Here is a 24,387-nt window from a genome sequence, read left to right as displayed (position 1 = left end):
CACGCTCACCACATACAAACCTCATCTCCTTGCTGTGGTCGCATCAAAGAGACTCTGTCATACTGTCTTCGTAACAGCGCCCACAGTGCATCAAGTCGACCCTGTGGCAACAGAGCACCAGGACTTTGAGTGTGATAAAATCAGTCAACGGAGAGCACATCACACATGCTGAGTTAATGTCCAAGGAGATCCACGGATAAATTTACTGGCAGAACTGAACACCAGTTCCTCAGAGCTGGATAAGCAAAGTATAAACCTAGGCTTGTATCACCCACACCACATAGCTGTGGTGCTGCTTTTTCCCATTGGCGAATGCAAGGTAATCCACTATCACCTCCACTGAAAGCAGACTAGCTGTGATCTAACCCACATTTATTTCTGAGTGATTTAGAAGTAATATGTTTATTTGCCAATACCTGGGGCTGATTTTGCCACATGTCCAGCTGAGATTTCTCCCACATTAATGTGTTTGTTTTTACAGCATGTATACAGCAAGGTTGTTGCTCTCAGGAAGGCTCAAACCTGCTCAGCACATGGTATACAGCTGACTTGTGCTCTGTGCTGATTCTACCAGGTGCTGAATGCAGCAGGTTCACTGGGAGTGCTCAGACTGCCTGTGCAGGAATATGCATGGCAGCTCTGATGCTTGTCAGAAGCATCCTGCTCTGCACAGATGGGTTGCAGAGTGTGCATGTGTGTGTGTGTGGACAACATATTCAGGACTTCTGATAAGAAGTTGTGAGGACAGAATAGCTTTGTCTGTACTCCCAGCTAAACCTGTGTATTCTGTGCTCTTACCCAACTTCAGTTTTTAAGAAGAGCTTGTTATGGGTTTGCAAGTGACTCATGGCATCTACAGAGGAAAATGTCTTGATGCTGTTTATTGTGTTTCGCTTGTTTGTCAGGCTTTGTAATTTTTATTTTTCTTGATTGGTAGTGAGTTTAATTCAATGTTTAAAACTCAGTATAACAGCTACAAACATTGTAGTTTTAGGCTTCATTAGAAATACATTGAGATAAACAAAATGCCAAAAAAGCCTCCATATATTTTAATACTCTTACTGTAAGATGCATCCCTTTTTTGTGAAAGGATAACAGAATGTTGCATGTAACAATGAAGGAGTGCATTTAGGGCTAAAAACTCTGCTCCTGCTATCCATCCTGAGTAGGTGTTAACTTTGAGAATAGCATATTACATTTGAATGGGAATACTTGAAAAATAATGTACAGTTCAGCATGCATAAGACTGGTAAGGCAGACAAATGCCAGTCAGCCTTTAGTACAAAATTATATTGTACTGAAGACTAAAAACATTACCTTAATTGGTGTATACCACTTCTCCTGAATGGCTGGTGAGGTAGGCTTTGGTTTAGGTGGTTTAGGATGAAAAGGTTCTTCTGGTTCTTCTGGAAGTTTCACCACAGCATTTTTTGCTTTTTCTAATCTAGCTCCTTCTTCGGTGGATCCTTTATCACCCCAGCGAACCTAAGTAAAGCCAGAGTTCATATGTAAATGTGCTGTAGGAAAAGGACAAGGAAACTGATGCAAATAACAGACAAAGCTGAAAAACTTTAAATTTGGAAGAAGTTCTAAATTAACAAGAGGGGGAGATACTGAGGAAAATGTTCACTCTTCATTTGTGATGACAAGTATTTTTAGTTAATATGATGTTTTTGGCTGGGATAGAGTTAATTTTCATCATAATAGTTTGCATGGGGCCTTGGTTCAGATTTGTGCTGAAAACACTGCTAACACAGGGATGTTTAGTTGCTGTCAAGCAGTGCTTACACAGTCAAGGCCTTTTCTGCTCCTCACACCACCCCACCTGTGAGTAGACTGGGGGTGCACATGAAGCTGGTAGGGCACATGCTCAGAACAGCTGAGCACAACTGCCCAAAGGGATATTCCACACCATATGATGTCATGCTCAGCATATAAAACTAGGGGGGAAGTTGACAGGGGGCCATTCCTCAGGGACTGGGTGGGCATCGGGTGGGTGGTGGTAAGTAATTGTTTTCATTTGCATCACTTGGGTTTTATTTTTCTTTTCTCTCTCGTGGTTATTTTTTCCTCTTTCCTTACAAATCATTATTCTTCTTATTATTATTATTTCTTTTTAATTATTAAACTGCCTTTATCTCAACCCACAAGTTTTCTCACTTTTACCCTTCCAGTTCTCTCCCCCATCCCATGGTGGGCGTGGGATAAGCAAGTGGCTGTGTGAGGCTTAGTTTCGAGGCAGGGTTAAACCACAACAGTTAAATACAATTGTAAATATGAGTGTCTCAGTAGCAAGAAGTCAAGAGAAATACTGAAAGAAACTTCTACCATGCATCACATGGGCTGTAAAAAAGACAGGAAATCTGAAAAATCTTCTTTTCTTAATGATGCAAAAATATAATTTCCAGTTCTGTTTTATCCTAGAAGCAGACCTTGATCTGGCCCTGATGAAAGGCTAGATTTTTGACACCCTAGATTTCCTAACACAGCATGTTGTTGAGAACCCCAGCTTAGATAGAAAGCAATACTTGAGCAAGTTTTAGCAGAAGCTCCTTGAAACTGCTCAGGTTTTCAAGTAGTTCTGCCAGAAGATATATATACTGGAGAAAACACAGATGAAGCAGTCTAACCTGCATAATAACTAAATGCAAAACATGTAACAATGTATACTTTATCACTGCCACAGTATATAAAATACATACAATGGGGTCAAGGAGAAAGGAAACCTGGATTATTGCTGTTGGTGAGACAAACACATATTTCCACTTCCATGAAAGGTCGTATTTACTATGCTGTAAAGAGGAAATACAGAAGAACACCTTCCCTCCAAGAGAGATCATTTGTCTTGCTACAATAATCTTATTTCATCTTGTAATTGGAAACACTGTGCAGCAATTAGAGCAAGGATGTTTGCTGTATTGTACAAAGAAACAAACCTAGACAAGACTGTTACTGTATCATCCAAAAGAACATCTAGAAGCTATGGATGAAGTTTGAAAATTCTTAGTAAAACTGGCCTGGATTATTTGCAGTGCAAGCCTTCTAAATCATGCAATCTGCTACAATCTAGTCTGTAAGAAGGACATGATACACCTAAAGCCAGCAGGTTAAGTTCTGACATTACATCTTGGATAAATGTGGTGCGCTGATAAGTCATGAAACTGTTACTGGAAAACAGCTAATCATTACTGAAGGACTCCACTTGCTTTTTTCAGGGACCTCCTGACTGGAGATGTCAGGCATGAAAACAGAAGAATCAAACTAAGAAAAATCAGAGAAGACTGACCTTCCACCTGGGGGAAAGAATTAAGAGCATTGCTGCACGCTGCTTGGTAGGTAAATGTCAGTTTTATCTTGCTACCTGCCAATTCAAGCACTTGAAAAGTATGCAGAAAAACACTGGGATGCAACAACTCTCCCACTGCAAAGGGGCACAACGTTGTTTTGCTCACCAGGAAAAAGACATTCCCCAGTCTTCCTTCTCCTACCCGGAGGGAGGGAGAAGACTGCTCCAGGTATTGCTGGGGACACAGTAGTGTGCCGGGATAACTATGCCGGGGGATGAGAGAAGGAAGCAGCCTGACTTCTTGATCCTCATCAGTGCCATATGCAGAATGTGCTGATACGGCATATGAGGAAAAGAGAGGCAAGACAGTGTCTAGCCCCATTCTGAAAAATTAAATACCTTGGAGGAAAATCTTGTCATTTTATCACCACCACCAAGTGTTTTTACCACTCAATGTAGAGAACAACAGCAGTGAAATAGGACAGAGCTTAATTTGGTCTGTAATACTATAACTCACCTTGGTAAAATACAGACCATCATTTCTTAGGAGGGGGATTGTTTTGAACTTTTCTGTTTTTTTGAACTTTACCGTTTGGCTTGCTTAGTAATTTCTTTTTCTCACTGGGGAATCTTCTCTCCGTAATATTAGAATGGGCTTTCATGTCCAACGAGACCCTGCTGAGTCATTAAAATGCATCTGTATCTTTCACTGTGATCAATGGTACTTTTATGGTGTTTTTTATGAGGTTGTTAAAATGTATTTTAAACACTGTTAAAACCATTTAGAGATAGATGGTGGATTCCTTACTGACAAAATGACCTTCTCCTTCAGACTAAAGTAGCTTCACCCAGAAGAAACCAGAATTTGTGGAGTCTGACAACACAGCTTTGACATAAAAACTTACTGCCTGCAATGGGTGGGGTATAGAAATGACATCATAAAACTTCAAAGCAATGCCAAAAGTTAGATGTAGGAAGAGTAAGTGACACTGCCTAAATTATTATGGACTGTCATAGAAGGGTAAAACTAGTGGAGAAGGCAGGAGTGAATGTAACTGTTCTGAAAGGGAATATAGTAAGCAAAGAGAAATAGAGCAGGAGTGGTAACTGGAAGTTTACTGGTTCATTTTCTCCTTTTTTCTACGCAAGGAAGTTGTCAGAAGAATCAAGTTGCCAGAAAACCAGCAGAAAAGTAGAGCAGAGAGAAGCAAAGGAAAATAAACAACTGCATGACCACATGAACTAAAAACAGTGAAGAAATGTCATGACAAATCCAGCAAGATTTTGGCTGGCCATAGCACAGAAACCACATTTAACTGTCAGGTAGGGAATAACCTCCCTTTGACCTGCTCACCTGCATCATCTTAGACAATTTGTGTTTCTTCTCTCATTTCCACACTTGCTCTGCCCTGATTCACCAGATAAGCAACGTGCTTTCTTGAGCCAGTGAAAGCTATGAGGTCCAATACTGCTCTGTCCAAACAGTTGGGAATGGGCTGTTAAACCAGCATTTCCATCAGCCTCACTATTACAGGACAGAGGTAAAGCTTCATATTCAAATGCTGAAGCATTTATGATGGGGCACCCAAACCTGAAATTTGTGAGTACTCTCAAGTCACAGAGAAGGACAGAGACAGAGCTTGTGGCAGAATGCAACCCCCCTCTCTCCCCCAGTTTGGAAGGAGTAGGCACATCTCCCTCTTTCTCTGCTACTTGAGGCTAACAGCTTCTTTTGTGTGGCCCAGAGCACACTAGCCAGGCCCATTAGGAGAAGGGAGTGCGAGCCGCTGGGCACCCACAGGCAGTGTGGGGGATGTTTGGAAGGCTTCAGGGGCACCCACAGTCAGTGTGGGGGGTGCAGAGAAGCTTCTAGATTGCCTCCAGTCAGGTCTGATCAGATAAAAAAAGGGATTCTCGCCGGTGACTCCGCCCATTGTCGCGGGTCCCTCGGAGCATGAGCTTAGCCACTGCCGCCGGGAGCCACGGGCCCCCTCCGCTCCCCGGGATGGAGACTCCGCTTGCCTTGCCGCCACGTGTGTAAGTAAAACTTCTCACAGGATTGCGAGTATATTTATACTTTTCGTGCACATTTGCACATGTATTTTCCGTGCACATTTGCACGGGTACTTTAAATTATTTCCTCGCACAATTGCGAGTGTACACTTCCCGTACTCACTACGAGTGCGTGTATCTCTTTTAAAAAAATAATCCTGCACCGTGTTTGGCAAGTGTGTGCTTCTCCGGGACCCAGGGCCGGCTCCGGCATTGTTTTGGTGCAGCCACGTGCATGCACACTGTGGACCGCCTGTTGTATTAGTTGCTGCCCCTTCAAATTATTTCCTCAACTGATATCCGAACCTGTATTTAAGTCACTTGTGAAGTGCTAAAACCCTGTTTCTCACTGGTTTAATAAAAGTTGTTTTGGACTCTGTTGTCCCTTATATTAACCTCGGGGTGCCTCCGTGTAATATTTCGTGACAGAGCTCCACAAAATGAGGTGCTTTTCAAAGCCCATGTTTGTGTTGTCAGCAATTTCATTTCGTTTGTATCTTTAGCCCTAAGTCCTGCACAAAATTCCTAGCACAGGTGAAAAAAGTTTTCTAACCTAATCATTGCCGCCTTCTCTCTTCTTTGAAGAGGAAATACTGTATTTTTGCTATGTGATAAATCTGCATTTCTTTATGGTACTGATATTACTTGTGTTCATGAGGTATCTATCAGGTTTGTGTTTCATTGGGCAAGATCCCATTTACAAACTGTAATGATTTAAACCCTGGAACCCCTCCTGGAACTCCTCCTGGAAGCTCATCATGGGTCCTGTTAGAAATCCAGCGTTGTAATTCTTTATGTTGGAAAGTATTGTCTCTGAAAAGCAGAGACAATGGTTTCTTTTTCTAAAATCTGAAACTCTTCCCAATTAGCAACTCTGAACTGCTGAATGAAACACGTACAACCAACACAGCTTTAAATGTGCATATTCTTCTGCTACATTGAAAAAGAACTCAAGCAAAGCTGATTCTTAGGCCAGTACATTTCAAGTTTCAAGACAGATCAGTATGGCCTAGGTGGGTATTTCAGACAGACACTGTTTCCTAGATGGAAGTTAAAAATTGCAGAAAACTACTTTGCAAATTCCATAAAGGCTGACTTGACTATAAAATCTGATGTAAGGACATTTTTCATTCTGTTTTCATTAACGTGATGCTATAATGTCTCTTCAAAGACAGGCACTGTTGTTGCTATGAGTTCCTTTGGGATCAAGCCTCTCCTTAGAGTCACCATTGTCAGTGCATTTGGCTGGCCCACAGTTGGAGGACTTATGTTTCACTGTAATTTCTTCCAAAACATTCAGAAAAGGCTCTCTCTCTTTCTCGTTAGCTTGATGGAAAGAGCATGTCTTCAGGCAGCTATTTAAAGTTCCAGTCAAATGGCACTACTGAAAGCTGTTCTTTCATACGCAAGGTCAAAATTATTCGATATGGTAAAAAATTATATAAGGCTTATGTCACTGGGAAGGAAGCACACATTACGCCCTTGTATTTTCATTAAGCTTTAAAAGTATTTGTTTTCACCATTTGCAGCCTGAGAGAGCTTGCAGTTTAGTGAACTTGCATCTCCATATTGTACAAACCTCCATCCGTTTAATTCCTCCAACTCCTCGTCCACCATAGTAGGAAGCATCCACTGTAGGCCATTTCTTGGTTGGCAAGGGGTCTTGTTCTTCTTCCTGTTATTAAATTAAAAAAAACATTTAGTTTAAAAATATACTTTTTTCTTCACTCAACTATGTGTCTTTTTAGTATATTTCACTAGAGTTCACAGAGGCTAAGTTTTCCCATGTTAAGTGTGAGAGATCAGATATTCCAGTTCCCCAAGTTTTTACCAATTTCCAAACAAAATCTGGTCATGTTCGGAAATATTTTTATTGTTTTGCACAGGAAAAGCATTTTTGGTGACCATTAGGGAAGTCCAAATGGGGAATCCAACTGTGTGTTCCACTGACCATCATTCCTTTTTTTCATCCTTTTCCTTTCCACTAATAAAAATATGCAAAATGTACACAAAGAAAAGAATTTGCAGTGGCTTCTCCTACAGAATGTAGAATGCCTTCAAAGAGCCAGATCATCAGCCCTACTCATTTGCATTCAGCTGGCGCTGTTCAGCAGATCTGCAGATAAAAGTTACACAGCTGATCACTACTTCCTGAGCCAACCTTTGTCAAAATCACTCTTGGCTGTCTCAGCTCAATGAAGTGCACATTACCATGGACTTAACTGTCAGAGCACACTTGAATACTTGGCTAAATCAAGACCAAGGGGCAAAAATACTGAAGACACCAGAAGACCCTCTAGTGCATTATTGCCCATGAGGGAGAAAAATTTCCTTATAAGGGTTTTTTAGTGTCTGGAATGCGAAAGATGAGGCAAAATGCTGTTTAAGTTGTACATGAATCTTTAGACTGTTACACAAAAACTATTCAGTCTTTCTGGTTTTACTGCAGAATGCAAAAAATAATGTTCGGCTATCTTGAGATAAAGCCCCTAAATATTTCTGTGAATTTGGGCTTAAGTGGCTTAATTCATGCCACACTGAGATCACTGAGACAGAACAGAGATTTGGACTTTGTCCATCCCACTCTCAGCTTAAGGCTTCCCACAGGGCAGTTCTTTCTTCTTCAGCAGCTTGGACAGAGACAGATTCACAGAACACAGGAAAGCACAGAGGAGCGGTATTGTGTAACGAATGCAATGAGCAGAGCACCATCATACCCTACCTCTTTTGGAGGTGGCGGAGGTGGAGGTGGATCTTTGATGACCTGAAAAAGCCAAACAAATAAAAGCATAAGGAATTGCACTGGCAGCATCCAAAAGCCAACAGAAAATTTTAAAAGTGAACTGTTTCTATCTGGCCTGCCCACATCTGGTTGCAAATTGGCAACCACTGCTGCTGAGTCCCTTGGGTATCGATTATCGAGGCCTTCTGGAAATTAACACCATCCGTCTGATAGAAAATAACATCAATTGACTGGCAGACACTCTTTGGGGAGACATGTCTGCCACTTTGCTTCCTGACCGGATAAGACTTAGTCATTCTGAGTAATAGCCAGTGATGAAATCCTATAGCGTTAATTAGCAAGCCTGGAAGGAAAAGCATCCCAAGGTTTATGTGAGGTCTTGTATAATCATGGGCTAAGATGCCTGCTTCCTTGTCCCATGCTGCTAGATAATTTCTAACCCAATGAAAAGTGTGAAGTGCCTTCTGGTAGCTCAGGCTTCACCTATAGATGTGCAGATCATTTCCGCAGATCTCGCATATCAGATCTCATAATTTAAGTACAGAGCTTTTTGATTGTTGAGTGTGGAGTGCCTGCAAGTGAGAGTTAAATTCACAAGGCTTCTTAAACTGTTTCCAAATAAGGCCCACTCTTGGGATAATTCACTGACACCTATATTTAAACCTCTACCTACAGTTTCTTCCTCTTTTTTTTCTCACATACATTTTGTAAATCTCAGGGAGTTCCCTGCTACTGACAAGAGTCCACTGAACAGTACAGGGAGAGGAAGAGGAAGGCAGTAAGCCTCTTCAGTGATTGAAAAGAAAACTGAATGCACAGGTGTTCTTCCACAAGAAAAACAGGTTTGTAAGCTAAAACGAAGTACTTCTGTGATATCAAGTCATTTTTTATGCTTGAATATTGTATAGAAATGCCTAAAAAATACCCCATTAATATAAAGGAGTCTGTTTCTGCTATGCCTTAGTAGTATACAAACATAACCAAAATTGTCCATAATGGCAAACACCTATATCTCCAAATACAGATTAAGTACTTTAATTGAAGTATGTATTATTTTATTCGCCATGTGCTATTAATTATAGTACTTCCATTTACTCTACCACTGCCTATATATAATGTGTTACTGCACAGATGTATAGCATCATATATAAAAGAAACATTATTTTTTTATTAATAATCAAGAATTTTCCTTCTTGATTCATACTTCAAGTCACATTGCCACCAAGATAGTTATGAGTTACTGTGTAAACAAGCTATGGACTTTTATCACTGGATACAGCAATTATATCAAATCAGAGAAATAAGTTACTGCACCCTTGGAAACATTTTTCCCCAGCAGTTCAGTTTTAAGATACTTAGGGTACTTTGAGTGGATTGGAAAATCAACTATGTTTTTTATCCAGACACTACTTTGCCGCTATGATGTTGCAGAAACATGCCCAAAATTACTTTTCTTTACATGTTTCTGAATATTTTTTCTTCCCACCTCTAAGGAATTTTCAGAAGACAACAGAAATCAATTATTTAATTAGTGAAACATTCCTGAGAGCCAGACTGGACTTACTGCCCTAACTTTACAGAAACAACACCATAGAAGGATCATGGGACAGATTCTGAGAGATACTTGGGCGCAGAGCAAGATTTTCCAGAGCATTAAGGTACTTCATTCTCTCTGAAAGCAACTAAAAGACTAGAAACAGTAAAACAGTACTTTCAATATACTGAGGGTCACCTTATCTTACTTAATTCTCATTCTTATTTCCCTTTTGCCTATCTCTAATGATTATCTCAAAAAAATGTATTTTGTTGCCAAGACTAGAAGCTGCACAGAGGAGAAAGGCCTAGCTATGTTTCGGATTTATATGAATATATATTAAACAGTATTATCACTCCGCTTTCTATAGTTCTACAATTCTTAAGTCTTGCAGTCTCTCCCAGGCAAAGACAATTGTGTGTAGTACACTTACTTGTGATGCATGCTAGAGTTCACTTGGGCCCTTACACTTATTGATATTTACAGAATCAAAATTTCTACCTCAGGGAATGGAGAAAAACCCTACTTGTTGACCCTATTGTGCTTCAAAAGTCACGCATCAATGACAGTTTTTGTTTGACTCCCTGAGCAAAGGATCTAATCCTATGCCAGCTGCTAAACTCCCTGAAGTTACAGGGTAAACTTGATTTGAAGCTAACCAATACATTAATTAGCTGCTATTTCTAATAGCTTCAGAAAATGAAACTTCTTTTAAATGTGACAGTGGTGTGAGAAAATAATCTGCTTTGAGTAGCAGATACTCACCCCTGCTGACAGAAGTGGAATGTAAATGCCTGCATCCTTATGTTTCCACAGGGTCCTCACACACACACTCTCATGTGCAGGCACACAAAGATTATTTTCAGTCTGGTGTGGTATTTCAAGTGAAATCACTAGAAAGCCATTTTTAAAACAGAGAAAATCAAGGACCCCATGCAGTTTTGGCAAAAAACAATGCAAATGTAGCATGAAACTGCACATACTGAAGATCACAATATTGCAAATTTACTTTTTCTGAATTTGATTCAGATTGTTTAAATACAGAAGACTTTTAATAATGCTGCTGTCTTATTAGCCTTATGTAGAGATGGATTACTTCCTAAATTTATTTTGTTTTGGTTTATTATCATTAGCACCAGGCAAGGCTGCATCTCATCTATTTAGTTGCAAAGAATAGAGACTTGAGTTTGAAGGAGAGCCGATTTCTTAAAAAAAAAAAAAGTTAGTTGCTTCAGGCAACAGTCCCTTTGATCTGCTCATTAACACTTTTCAAATGTTCACATGATGTGGGCATTAGGAAATGTCAGCACCAGAGCCTGAAGCCAGCTTGATGCGATCATATGTTCTGATATTGAGGAAAGAGTGAAAGAACTGTCAACAGTAAACTGCTTTTCTTTTTTTTTAAAAAAAAAAAAAAAGCGGGGAGTAGGGGGGAGGGAAAGAAGAAAAAGGAGTCCCCAATCCCAGCCTGTAAGGGTACATGGACCTCATAGCAAAGTACATTGTCAAGACTGAGTCCTAGCAAGGATGAAGCAGAGTTCCCAAACCACATGAAGCTCATCACTCTGCCCATAGGTGACAGGGATTACAGGCTCATGTGGCTGTGAGCACTCATTCTGTTCTGCCCACACCACCTTTTGCCTCTCTGTCTTTCATCAAATTCTGAAGCATGGACTGCTTACAAGGTGTGAGGGCTGCTGCTTTCTTCCTTGCTCCTGGTTCTTTGCCCCATGAAACCAGATGCTCCATTCTACCAGGGAAGTGGACTCAGAGGAAGAGGTGGTCCTGCCCGGCCCTGATACGCTGCCTGTCTTGTCAAGGACTCTGACACCAAAGCACACAAGTACTTAACCAGAAGCAGCAATAAGACATACTGTGAGAACCTCAGATGCAAGACAGAAGGAATAGAATGGAGGCACAATATAATGATCTGAGGAAAAAGACGTCAAAACAAAAAGAAAGGAAATCAGTATTTGGTAACTGGTTCAGTACAAAAGTACGTGGGTTTGGAACTCAGTATTGTTGTGGCGATGAGTCCTAAAATTAGCCTTTCTTTTTAAAGAAACAAACAATATCTGTGAGAGGTGGGAGGAAACAACAGAGGGCACTAACATTTGAAGTGCTGTAGTTTTATTGTTCCCATAAGAAATCAGGCTGCTTCTTAGTAATAACAGCTCAAAACAGTAATCTACAGCTCAAAACTGTAATCTACAGCTCAAAACTTCCCTAGAAATAGCCAATTACTCATGTACTATGCACTATATCCAGAAAAGATGCTCAGGGTAAGTTACTGTCCCTTAAAGTAAACATCAGGGAGGAAGAGACTTAAGCACAAGGTGAATCGGAATGGAGGGATATTTTCTCAGGGCTCAGCACAGCTCTCTGTGGAGATGTAGCTCGACATAGGAGGTTAGCCCAGACAGAACCCTGCCTTAATGCCACAGAGCGTCTTCAGCACCCAAGCTAGTATCTTTGCTCTGCAATTCATTAAAAAGGGTATCTATTTTAGTTTAATTGGGTGCTAGCTTAGGTATCCCTCCACAGCTCTGCATGATGCACTGATGTGCTCCTGTAAGGTAAACTGAACTCCTTTCACCTAGGCATAGGGTGGTGCAGCTAAGGTTTTACTATGTTATACTGGCATAGCTACCAAAAGGTCTGGAAATTAATATTATAGATCTGTATATTTGACTTGTTTTTAATGTAGGACATTGACATTAAAGAAATCCAGAAAGCATCTTACTTGTCATTATAGAGTCAACACTAGAAAGATAATTCCTGCTTTCAAGGGACTGAGATACTGCAATAACTCTTTACTGTAATGAAAGGAAAAGGCATAGTAGATGAACTTTACTATTCCATGGAAAATGACCACCGACAAGCACTGACTTCTGAACACTGACCAATGTGAAGAGTATTTTAATTTTTTTCATTGGGTTGTACATGTGTAAACCTGATGCTGAAAAACAAATCCACTTGGCAAACAATTAAAACTTCATTTGCAAGTGAATATGATGCAGTTGATTGCACTTCCAACTGTAAAAGACTGTTTCTGGGCTAACATAAATTAGTGGTGCATGGATTATGTTCTGACAGTCATATTCAGCTAGTGACAAAAAACAGTTTTGGTGAAGTAATTCATTCTAAGAGCTCTGACGAACTAAAGAAACATTAGGTTTACTGATACCAGTCAATTCAAAGATAAGTCTGCTTGTCTTTGAAAACAAACAAACAAACAAACAAAAACAAAAACACAATTTGAAAAGTCAGGGAAAGGACAAAAGAAAAGCAGCTGTTTTCAGCATAGCAACTTTTGATTATGATGGTGATCCCCTTCAATAGCTGTGAAAGAGTAGTGAAACAACTAATTAGAAAGTCAGGAGTTCCTTATTAAGAATCCTGGAATCCTGTGGATACCTGTAAGTAGCTGACGGGAGCCACTGAAAAAAATATTACCTCACTTCACATAAGGATTTAAGTTGTATTTTACATGCTTATTTTTAAAATAACCAGGTATTGAAACAAAAATTGTTTGCTTTTCTTCCAGTCTGTTGCAATATATTTCCTTCATGTCCTCCATCTCCCCCTCACTCTGCCTCAGATGACAGATCTATGTGAAATGCCTAGCTGTAGCCTGTTTCTATAGATAGAAAGTGTAGAAACTAAGAAGTCTTAAGGCAGTCTATGAATCAATGTTATCCAATTATTTTAAAATAAGAAAACAGGAGGCAATTTAAAAACCTCAACAGACGAGGAGATGGAAGGAGAGCTAGTAAAACAGCATTGCTGACTGCTGCTAGAAGGATAAAGAGTGTACCCAGATGAAAAGAGATCCAATGTGTGTAAGGGATTATTTAGACAATAAGGGATTTCCAACTTGATAGCCTATAATGGACTACAGATTCCAGTTTTCGCGACAGTACTTTTGAAATGGTCCTTGATTTCAGGATAACATCTGCATACCATTATGGCCAACAACTTTCAAATAATAGAAAAAAGGCTTTTATCAAAGATTTCACAGAAATATAACACATCTGCTCACTCAGTAGAAAGCCAGTGAGCAGCACACTAGCATGCTGATGCTGGTTCATGTGTATGCAGGTCTCTGAAAGCCAGTACTTCTAAGAGTGCAGTCCATGGTGTTGAAGCTGGTCTCTTCTTCCATTTATTAAGCATTACTAACAAAGAAAAAATCCCTCAACAGATGGCTTATGTCACATGTAGCTCTCATGTTACTTAACCTATTTCCTATAGTATCTGTGTTTCTCAACTTGGTATGAGTTATAAACCTGAGCCACACATCCAGTTACTTTTTCTAATAGTCCTTACTCACCACTTTGCAGCAGAGGGGCCAGAACCACCAGAGTAGACCGAGTGCTGCCAACAATAACAGCACAAGAACAGCAATAAGTGCTGCTATTCCACTAGACTGCGAAGAAAGCAGAAAGATAATGTCAGTGGATATTGCAAATAATTGCTGCCTCATTTTCCCACTCACCCCAAAACGGCCTCCTACTGACTGATACAAATCCCAATCAAATTGTTCCTACTCGTCAGATTCTGTTCTTGCTAACAGATAAACTCCTCACAGAGGATCCCAAAGGGTATCTTAGCCAAACCCATATTTGGCACAAGTTCAGTGATTCCCTCCATTTTAAGTCTCCTCAGTTTGATGAGTTATGCAGAAGGTTAGCTAGGACACTTCAGCAGGAGCTGCGTATCACAATGAATGATGTATCAACACTAAGAAGAGGAGGAGGTGATAGAATGCTATTCATGTTTCTCCTTCCCCTGTGTATTCTTGGGCCTGCAAGTCTCAGATATTCTAAGGGACTGAACAGCAGTACTGATGGACGTATTCAACTGGAAATGAGAGAACTCTGAAAACTACTTTATTCTGCCTTCCTGTAAACCTATGTTCAAATTAAGTCATTCAGTCAGGGGAAACAGGCCCAACTTGCCCCAGTGCAAGCCAGGATTATTTCTGCTCAAGCTACTGGGTTGATTGTTAAATTTATATCCTTAAGATAAGAATGAGGCCTAGCTTGAAGAAAAGACAGGCTACGTTAACTGCTAAGAAATGAGCTGTTAGACAGGGAAAGTCTTCTCCCAAGTCTGTGGATGAGAGGTGTCCTTCTCCTCACATGAGGACACAGGTCAGTATGGATTGGTGGGTGGGTGGAATCTTAAGGAATCTTTAATAACAATACATATTTTCTAGTCAGGTGTTCATGCTTATGGCCCATACATCTGGGGCATTCTCACTGCACAGATTATAGCACACTAAATCCCTGTAGTATTGCTATTTGAACCTGAAGCCACTGTTCTAAGAAATTCTAAATGACTGTTACTGTTTCCAGCAATACTGCTTTTAATGAAGAAATGAGCAGCCCATCTCGCACTACCTCAAACCCATATCCTGTAGATGCTTTTATTCTTACAGTTGGTATTCTGTGCTGCTTTGCTGGTTTAGAGCAACACTGAGAAAAATGCAATGGGGACCTTATGAAAATAAAAGTTATTCAGACTTAAACCGTGGAGAAAGGGGGGACATCCAGGTAATCACTGAGGCTGGAGTATAGTGCAATTCTGTCAAAGTGACAAAATTTGTACTGGAGATATACCAATACAACTGAAAGGTGCAACAACTTTATTCAACATATATGTAGATGCAACGAGGCATACACATTTACAAGAGACAGGTAATATGCATGCCTTGGTGCCTGGATGAAACATTTTTGTTTGTTTGTTTTCACTGCAGCAATGTGTGTTTGCTAGGGGAGGCTGGAACTTTTAACTCTTACATACCGACTAGCCATCAGCCGCTCAGCTGATATGAATTAGTGGAACAATTCTAGGAGTGACCCATTTTTTGCAGTTGCCCATCTGCTACTATGGAAACAGCAGTTTCCTTGTATAGAGCTGTCTTTGCTGCAACATGTATGAAAGGCAAAAATAAAAAAAAAATACCAGAAGTACTACTGTTTTTCCTGTCAATGCACATCTGTACTCCTTCTGTTTCCTGTTAGTGAAAACTTTTGACCACAGAAAAGCACTTTAAGAATACAGCAGAGGGAAGACAGGCTTACTCACAATTTAGTATGATCTGCTTTGCATCAGTGCTTTGTTTTCTACTTATGAGTGCAATCTTAGACATTTTTAAGAGGGCGTGGGGACAGACTTTACATGCACTGCTTTCTCACTGGAATGACTTAAGATAACAAGAAAAGCAGTCTCCAGCATCCTCCTGTGACTGTACTGTCCTTAAGTTATCACACTGAGGGGCTGGTTCATCATGCTGTGGTATAAGATTGAAATGGTTCTGAATGACAGAGGCCCTTAAACAGAGAAATATGATTTGGGTAGCATGTTTCTTTAGCTGTCAATTCATACAGGCTCTCTTCCTGAAACTGAAAAGCTGAACTGAGATGATGTTGATTTCTACAGTTACCCAAGTGTTTAGTTTTACAAAGAATAGAAGAAAATTTTTTTCCTCTTTTAGGTTAATTGCCTACAAACAAAAAAAATACTGTTGGAAAAATACATGCTGATGAGCAGAAGGTACTGTTCTGTATGCTTTTATGCCTGACAGGAAAGCTGCACTACAGTCACACTAACACCATATCCCACGTCATTCTCCTGGAGAAACTTGCAGCTCATGGCCTGGATGGGTGTACTCTGCAATGGATAAAGAACTGGCTAGAGGGCTGGGCCCAAAGAGTTGTGATGAACGGAGCCAAATCCAGTTGCCAGACGGTCACTAGTGGTGTTTCCCAGGGCTCAGTTTTTGGGCCAGTTCTGTATAATCTGTTTATCAATGATGTGGATGAGGGGACTGAGTGCATCCTTAGTAAATTTGCAGATTACACAAAATTGGGTGGGAATGTTGATCTGCTGGAGGGTAGGATGGCCATAGAGAGGGATCTGAACCGCCTGGATCATTGAGCTGAGGCCAGTTGTATGAGTTTTAACAAGGCCAAGTGCCAGGTCTTGCACTTTGGTCATAACCACCTCAGGCAGCACTACAGGCTCAGGGAAGAGTGGCTGGAAAGCTGCCTGGCAGAGAGGGATCTGAGGGTGTTGATGACAGCTGGCTGAATATGAGCCAGCAGTGTGCCCAGGTGGCCAAAAAGGCCAACAGCATCCTGGCTTGCATCAGGAATAGTGTGGCCAGCAGGACTAGGGAAGTGATTGTGCTGCTGTACTCGGCACTGGTGAGGCCCCACCTTGAATCCTGTGTTCAGTTTTGAGTCCCTCATCATAAGAAGGACATTGAAATACTAGAGAGAGTACAGAAGAGGGTGACGAAGCTGGTGAGGGGCCTGGACCACACGTCTGATGAGAAGCGGCTGAGGGAGCTGGGGCTGTTTAGCCTGGAGAAAAGGAGGCTGAGGGGAGACTTATCACTGTCTACAGCTACCTGAAAGGAGGTTGTAGCATGGAGGGTGTTGGTCTCTTTTCCCAAGTAGCAAGTGATAGGACAAGAGGAAATGGCCTCAAGTTGCACCAGGGGAGGTTTAGAATGGATATTAGGAAAAAATTATTCATGGAAAGGGTTGTCAGGTATTGGAACAGGTTGCCCAGGGAAGTGGTGGAGTCACCATCCCTGGAGTGGTTTAAAATGTGTTTAGACGAGGTTCTTGGGGACATGGTTTAGTGCTAGAGTTAGGTTAGGTTAGGCTATGGTTGGACTTGATGATCCTCAGGATCTCTTCCAACTGAAACGATTCTAGGATTCTAAATGAGACAAGTTTAAAGAAACATTGTATTGGTATCCAAGCACAGCACATTTTCAAAACTACATAGTGGTCTTGTGTCTAACTGCAAGAATTTTGACTGTCCTGCCTATGTAATATAGAAGAAATTAACAGACAGCAGAAATGTGAGATTAGAAGTTTTATATATTAAGTTAGAAAAGTCACTGACTGCCTATGTGGCTTATCCTACGAGCTGCTTTTAACTCTTTCCTATAAGCCTATGATAAAAACATAGGAGGATGACAATATTACTACCTTAACTCTAGGCTTAACTTGGGCACTCTAGCCTGTGCTTTGGCGAAGACTGTTTCCCCTAATAAACGGAGCTGAGAGCTTACACTCCTTATTCAGGCACTAAAGTTACATGGTGGCAGTATCCTCCTGTAGGATTGTAACAACCTTCCATACCCAGTCTGAAGATCTAAGGTTCTGCCTGCTCAGCTTCAGTGGAACTGGGCTGGAACAGGACCCTAGATGAGTGTATAACACCTGTCTCTTATGACATGATTATATTTATAGTGAGCATGTCTCTAATGGCATGGAAGCTTCCTAATATTTTGAAAGTCACAGCTGCACACAGTGCTAAAGTAATTTGTTGTAATATATTTAGCAGAATACAATTCACAAGCTATAGAAAAATGTAAGCCCAGCACAGACAAGGAACACACAAATACACTGTTTGGATCTCAGGGCAGAGCCAGCACAGGTAGCCTGAGAGGAGGAGAATTCCAGGGCTTTCCCTCTACATGCAGTTCTTTGTACTGTCTAAGTGAGCTGCTCCTGAAGCAGCCAGCAAAATAGATGCAGCAGCAATGAAAGGAGAAACCCTTATAACAGAGCCTATGTCAGAAAGCAAAAGTAAATCTCCAAGCCTGCCACGTAAGAACTGGCTTTCGTATATTTGAGAGTCTCAGATGATACATAAAGTAATACTTATGTGGAATCCTGCAAAAAATATGTTCCTAAAATAAAGCTGTTTGCTACCTTAATTTGAAGAATTAAGGAAACTGTTTTATGTAACAGCAGAAAAAAAAAATCCTGTCTATAACTCCCCCACACACACACCCCATCAGGGAATTCAAAACAGCTGAAAACTCTTTGTTGTGTATAAACATAAACATGTGTTGTAAAACAGATTCCAAGTGTGTCTCAAAATACAGAGAAAGCAACTTAGGACTTCTATGTATGTAAGCACCTACATATTAAGAAATATATCATTAAATTATATATATTCTGGATGTGTTTGCATGGGTGTATTTTTCAGGTAGGTGGATTCCTGCATTCTAAACATCTAATGCAGCTTGCCATGCGTTGAGGTTCTCTGCAGTGAGAGGTCGTGAAATGGTAAAACCAAAAGAGGAACTGGATTTCAGGATTTTACATTGAATGATGTTAGCCATTTACTTACACATTCTGAAGCGGTGATTGTTAATGAGCTGGACATGAATGATTGCCCTTCATTCAAACTCACCAAAACTTCTAGAGTTCTGGAAAGAAAGAGGGAAAAAAAAGTCAGCAGCCATAAAACAGTCAATAAAAGCACCTACATAGTGTAGAGGCACTTGTATGCACAGACTCCAACAGAGAAAGTGTTCTTAGGAAAACAGGAGCTGGTGCCTCTGAGTGGCACTAGACGTGAGAAGCATCTTCACAGAAATCATAAAATTAACATGATTACTTTGTGTTACCATTTCTAGAAACTTCTGATGACTTTTAAGTGATCAAGGTACTTGGCTGTTATGCGGATCTTGTGGCTTCCAGGAACCAATTTTTGGTTATTTCAGACCAAGCTTATTTTTATGCTGCTTAAAATGAATGATACTAAATATATGCAGTCTCCTGTGGTACTGTTGATTACTATTTAGAAATAATTTTAGTCTTCTAGATAGAGAGCTATCTGAATAGAGAATCTCTCTTCTCTATTTCACATAGCATAAAATACTGTTAAAAGTTTTACATAAAATAAATTGAAGTTCAACTATAAAAATAACATTGTTTTGTCTGTTCCATAAACATCTCTTTAGTTATATGCAGACATTATGGATAAAAATGTCGGATAATTATAAATGGTCAAGACTTTCTATAAATAGAACACAAACACTGCATACAAATAGTATGTGGTTTACATTTTACAAATTAACCTTAGCAGAAAACAACACATGGTGAATGTTAAACATAAGAAGACTCTTCAGCTTCTCTGGCTTGGATTCCCAAGATTCAGACAGTTTATATTATCCATAGATGTAATTAAATAAAAATATAGATATCCGTGAACTAAAATGATTAATCATTTATACCGTTCTTCTATGTCATGTATTTTTATTCTGGCACAAATGCTTTAGTCAATATGGAGTTCAAAGCTATTTTAACTAATTTGGCTAATTTCTTTTTCAGTTTTAGTAAAAATTATGTATGTTGCTTCTGCTAAACTCATTATTAAATGGTCTGTATTATCAATAATTGAGCTAACAGAAAGAATAACTTCTAATTATTACTGGAATAAGTGAATCAGAACAGATAAAAATAAAAAATTAATTCAATTTTCTCCCAAGTCACTAAATAAAGTAAACTATACCAAAATTTTTGTTAGTGATGAATTTTTAAAATGGGAATTTTTAATTTTTTTTTTTTTTAATTTTCAGTGTTTAGCTTTGCCACTTTATGAGAAATGCTGTAAGAAATTTCAGCATGACAATTCTGCTGGAGTTTGACTGGCAAGACAATGCCATTGACTTCAATGGGAGAGGGTTTCATTCTGTGCCATTTCTTGATCAGAGAAGGACTTAGGTACATACTGTGCTGTTGAAACACAACCCAAATCCCGACAGGTGTCCCTGAAGAAATTTATATGTTCAAACTCTCAAATCTTTTTGAGATTTGCGCATCATAAACACATCATGTTACACATTTTTCTCTCCAAGTCACAAACCTACAGCCCAGTAAGTTAACATGACCCTTTCTGGTCTCCTGGGGTCACATCCTTTTGCACCCTGGTCATACTACTGCATTAACTATGACTGCACAGGTGTAACTGAAAACTGAATTCAGCCCATAAGTAGCAAAGAATTCACAGCACACAGAAGTATTATATTTTTGGATGGCAACTTTTCAGGTAAGCACAATTTCAAAGAGGAAAGATTAAGCTCTTAAATGTTTCATTTATTCCCCATTAGCCTTGCCTTTTAAACATATGACTTAGAGAAACATGCCACAGGCTCCACACCAAGTTTGAACATGGTTACCCAAGAAAGAGCATTCATTGTGGTTGTTTCCTGAACATAAAAGCTATTCAGCCTTTCTACTTTTCCTGAACTTTCTTCAGTAATGATGGGTGCCTTCCCAGTGACTGATGCCATAATTGGGATTACATTGCCTGGTTTGAAGCCTAGTAGCACAGTAAGAATCCTTCCAACTGCACTAAATTCAAATATAGTACACCAAGTAATTTTGATTTTTTAATCAACATATTATGTTCTTTAAGAATCCAAGTCCTTATATACTTCCTGTATTGACTTTATTTCTGATCATATTTTAACTGTATCTAAATACATTTTAGATTTTTCTCAGCTCTTTTATCTTTGTTTGGAACCATTTCTGTAGTCTCTTGTTGGGCAGAACTCCCACTGAGATCAGAAATAGCTCTGCCTATGCACCAGTGAAGAACTGCTAGATTTGGCCAGTAACATCTGACTAAAGTTGTTGCCAGCTCCTGGGGTCAAATTTCCAAAGTGCTTTCAGATGCTCACTTTTTCCTATTTCTTTTTTTTTTTTTTTTTTAAGAAAGTGAATGTGAATCCTCAATTTCCTATTTTGGGGGGTTTTGGTTTTGGGGTTTTTTTTTTCTGCTATGCAACCAATTCCCTCTCCTGCCTGGCAATATCATCCTTCCTCCTGACTCTTAGCTTCAGAACACAGCCACACCAGGTAAATGACAAGTAAACAATTCCGATTACAGTGTGTGAGTTAGTGGAAACAGATCTTCAAAAGTGGCAAAAAATTCTCAGTCCAGCAACATGGCCCAGGAAGAGACTTGCCATTAACTGAACAGCAAAGTCTACTTAAGCCAGTTACTAAAGGCCATTTGTTACGGACAGTTCTTACAAGGGTGAGTTTACCCCTGTTTTTAGGAGGTACCACTGAGCAAGCTCTTATTGCCCTCTCTGGGACCAATCTCTGTTGCCAGTGAAATCCTCATTCATAGTACCGCCTCTGTACACCATTCCGGCCCCAGAAAAGGGCACCGATAAAGCATGTGTCTAAATGAGAACTGGGCCCACAGCTGCAACTCCCACTGACTGCAGTAGGAGCTGCTTTCAGGTCTCTGGTGCCATGTGCCACGTCGCTACTGTCAAGCTTTGCATTCCTCTAACCTTTAGCTGTCAGATGGGCTGACAAATATCTCAAGCAATGGGCTCACTGAACATATCAGCTATCAACACAGATACAATGCAGTAAGAACAACCAGTTTCTGTATCAAATTCCATTTTGATACACAGCTGCAGGGATGAGCCATTTGAGATTTTCATAGGAGTTGATCATACTTGTACAGTTCTAGAAACCACAAAGTGAACTCATACAGATAATTACCTCATCTTCAAAAGGATGAACCTGTCAACATACAAAATCACTTCTTTCCTGAAATTGTCATGTCTGTAGAGTATAAGAAATGCATTTTTTTCATTTCTTTAGCATACACCTGTTTGTTGGGCTATACATACTTCTGATTCATATAAACACTGCCTCTTCAAATTTGGAGTTCCAAAAACCAGGCACACTATTTATTCTATTCATTCACAAACATCCAAGAGAAAGACTTATAGATAAATACATCCAGTGCTTGCTAATAACTGTCCACATGTGTGAGGGTTTTAGCTCAGTACTCTGCATAAACTGCAAATATTTAGAAAATAAAATGGCATTCTGAATTGATTATATTTTGAGAGTACCTTCATTTCCCACAGGTGATTGTCAGTATGTTGTTATCATGTTCCTTCAGTAAAGCTCAAATCAGCTGAGAGCTCAACCAGCCTATGTCACCAGATAACATTTCTAAATCTTTGGGCCCCTGCTGATATTTTTTTCTGCAGACTGAAGGAATACCATTTAAAGGGTTATGAGAATGAAGAAATTTTTTATAAATAAATTTTTTATAAGAATTTTTATAACAGCCTTAGATCACAAAGGAAGAGGCAGCACAGATTTTGGTCAGCTGGTCATAAGATTGTACCTTCAGTCTCTGTAGTGGCGGTGATCAGAAATGTTTCAAAAATACCTCCACAGACACTAAATACCTGGTTTTAGAAGTCCGTATGGTCAGATCTCCCACCATTTATTTATGTGATTCACATGACTACATCCATAATACCTCAGTTGCTTTCCAAACACTCAAGGAAAATTGTCTCTCCTTCTGCTGAGGTGTGTACAGAGAGTGAGACAAGAGAAGAGGCACCAATGCCCTACCCATCCAAAGAAAGACTCTTCTGGCATGTATTAGGCCCATATTGAATCCTTACTGTGCTTGATTGACTGTGATCTGATCACACCCAAACAACACAGCTATGCATGCAAGGGCAGACTATCCCTGAAGTAAACCAGACCTTTTGACATAACTGTATTTTTGCAAGCACAGGTTAGATCGACACTAGTTTTATAACCACACAGAAAAAAAACAAGCATTGAACTCTTGAAAGTTGCTGCAAATCTTTTCAGGTCAACCCTAAATATAACCCACAAAGAATCAGGAAGTGTAAATGTTGATGTTGCTGTAGCAACCCCAGAAGCTGTCCTCCAATGCCCAGCTAAAGCCTCTTCTCTGCTCTGTGACACAGTCTGTGTGGTTTACAGTGTGGACTTTACATCTGTGCACTGGGGATGGGGAAGCAGAACCCAAAGATAATAATCAGAGGTTCTGGTCATCAAGGCCCACTCACTCCATGCACAAATACCCAGGCCTTCTTGCAGTTATACCCAAGAACACAAGGAGTTGGCCAGCTTCTCTGTCTAGATGGAAAAAAAAACATGGCTGCAGGAACGAGCCTCCAGGGAAAAACAAGTGCAGCCCTTCACACTGTTCCTCAAAACCACAGCAGTGCCCAAATCCAGTGTCCGTTTAAGGCTTTTATCCAGGACACTCATTTGTATCTTTTGATCACTTCTGACATGGCACTTGAGTAAAGTGTAATCAAAAAGATTGCAAACTTGAGCTAATAAGCATGTGTAATTAACATGCTGTCCAGATAGTCACAAACTCAATTGCTTCTTAGGTACCACAGGTCTAATGTGCCATTTTCCAGTGGTCCATACCTTTTAAGCTATTTCCTTGTAATAGGAAAAACTGTGGGATTTATTTACAGTTCACAGTCCTTGCTTAATGTGGAAAGGATTGTCCTATATTTTATCTGTGAAGTATCACTTTTTGGATGGGAATCAATTCTGGAAAACTTAGTCTGAAAAGAGCTTTTAAAAAATGCTCTTATTTATGACCAAAGTTACCCACAAGACTTGCAATTCAAAATTGCATCAGTCTTGGCCCACTAGCCAATCCAACAAATAATTTACCAAAAAATGTAACTTGAGAAGACCCAGCAATCGCAATTCTTTCTTTCCTTTATGTCCACTGCTATTACAGAAGAGGAATGTGGCCCACTGCCATATGTTGCTATAGCTCTGGTCTAAAGAATTTCATATCCTGTGAAATACAGCTGACATTTCAATCCACAGTAACCTACTTGCAAAGTATTCATTTGCACCTTACTTTATGAGTATCCAATAAAAGAGTGCCATTTTATGACCCATTAAAAAACATGAAAAAAATTAAATAAAATTGTGAAAGACATTTGCTGAAAGTAATAAATAATTTACCTCCAATTTTCACACACTGAAAATTAAACTGGCAACTGCTCAAAAAGTTATTAAAATTATGGTGACTAAAGGTATTTTAGAATCAAGTGCCAGCACTAAAATAGCTGAAATGCTGTACATAGTAGGAAGGAAAAAATTTGATCTATGTACTTAA

At 39.8% G+C, this 24,387-nt stretch overlaps 1 protein-coding gene across 1 annotated transcript in view; it reads right to left on the bottom strand.

Moving 5' to 3' along the window:
• The window catches only part of ANTXR2 (ANTXR cell adhesion molecule 2), a 122,574-nt gene that overhangs the window by 50,726 nt on the left and 47,461 nt on the right, over window positions 1-24,387 (bottom strand). Inside the window, exons 11-16 of the mRNA XM_082050326.1 lie at window positions 18,781-18,859; window positions 13,949-14,044; window positions 8,061-8,102; window positions 6,918-7,013; window positions 1,318-1,485; window positions 21-101 (exon numbers count right to left, since the gene is read on the bottom strand). Coding sequence (XP_081906452.1) covers window positions 21-101; window positions 1,318-1,485; window positions 6,918-7,013; window positions 8,061-8,102; window positions 13,949-14,044; window positions 18,781-18,859 — 562 coding nt within the window. The remainder of the gene's footprint in view (window positions 1-20; window positions 102-1,317; window positions 1,486-6,917; window positions 7,014-8,060; window positions 8,103-13,948; window positions 14,045-18,780; window positions 18,860-24,387) is intronic.

The sequence above is a fragment of the Streptopelia decaocto genome (genome assembly GCF_964273445.1).
Source record: "Streptopelia decaocto genome assembly, chromosome: 4".
Lineage (NCBI taxonomy): Eukaryota > Metazoa > Chordata > Aves > Columbiformes > Columbidae > Streptopelia > Streptopelia decaocto.
This window is presented reverse-complemented; position numbering and strand designations above follow the sequence as displayed.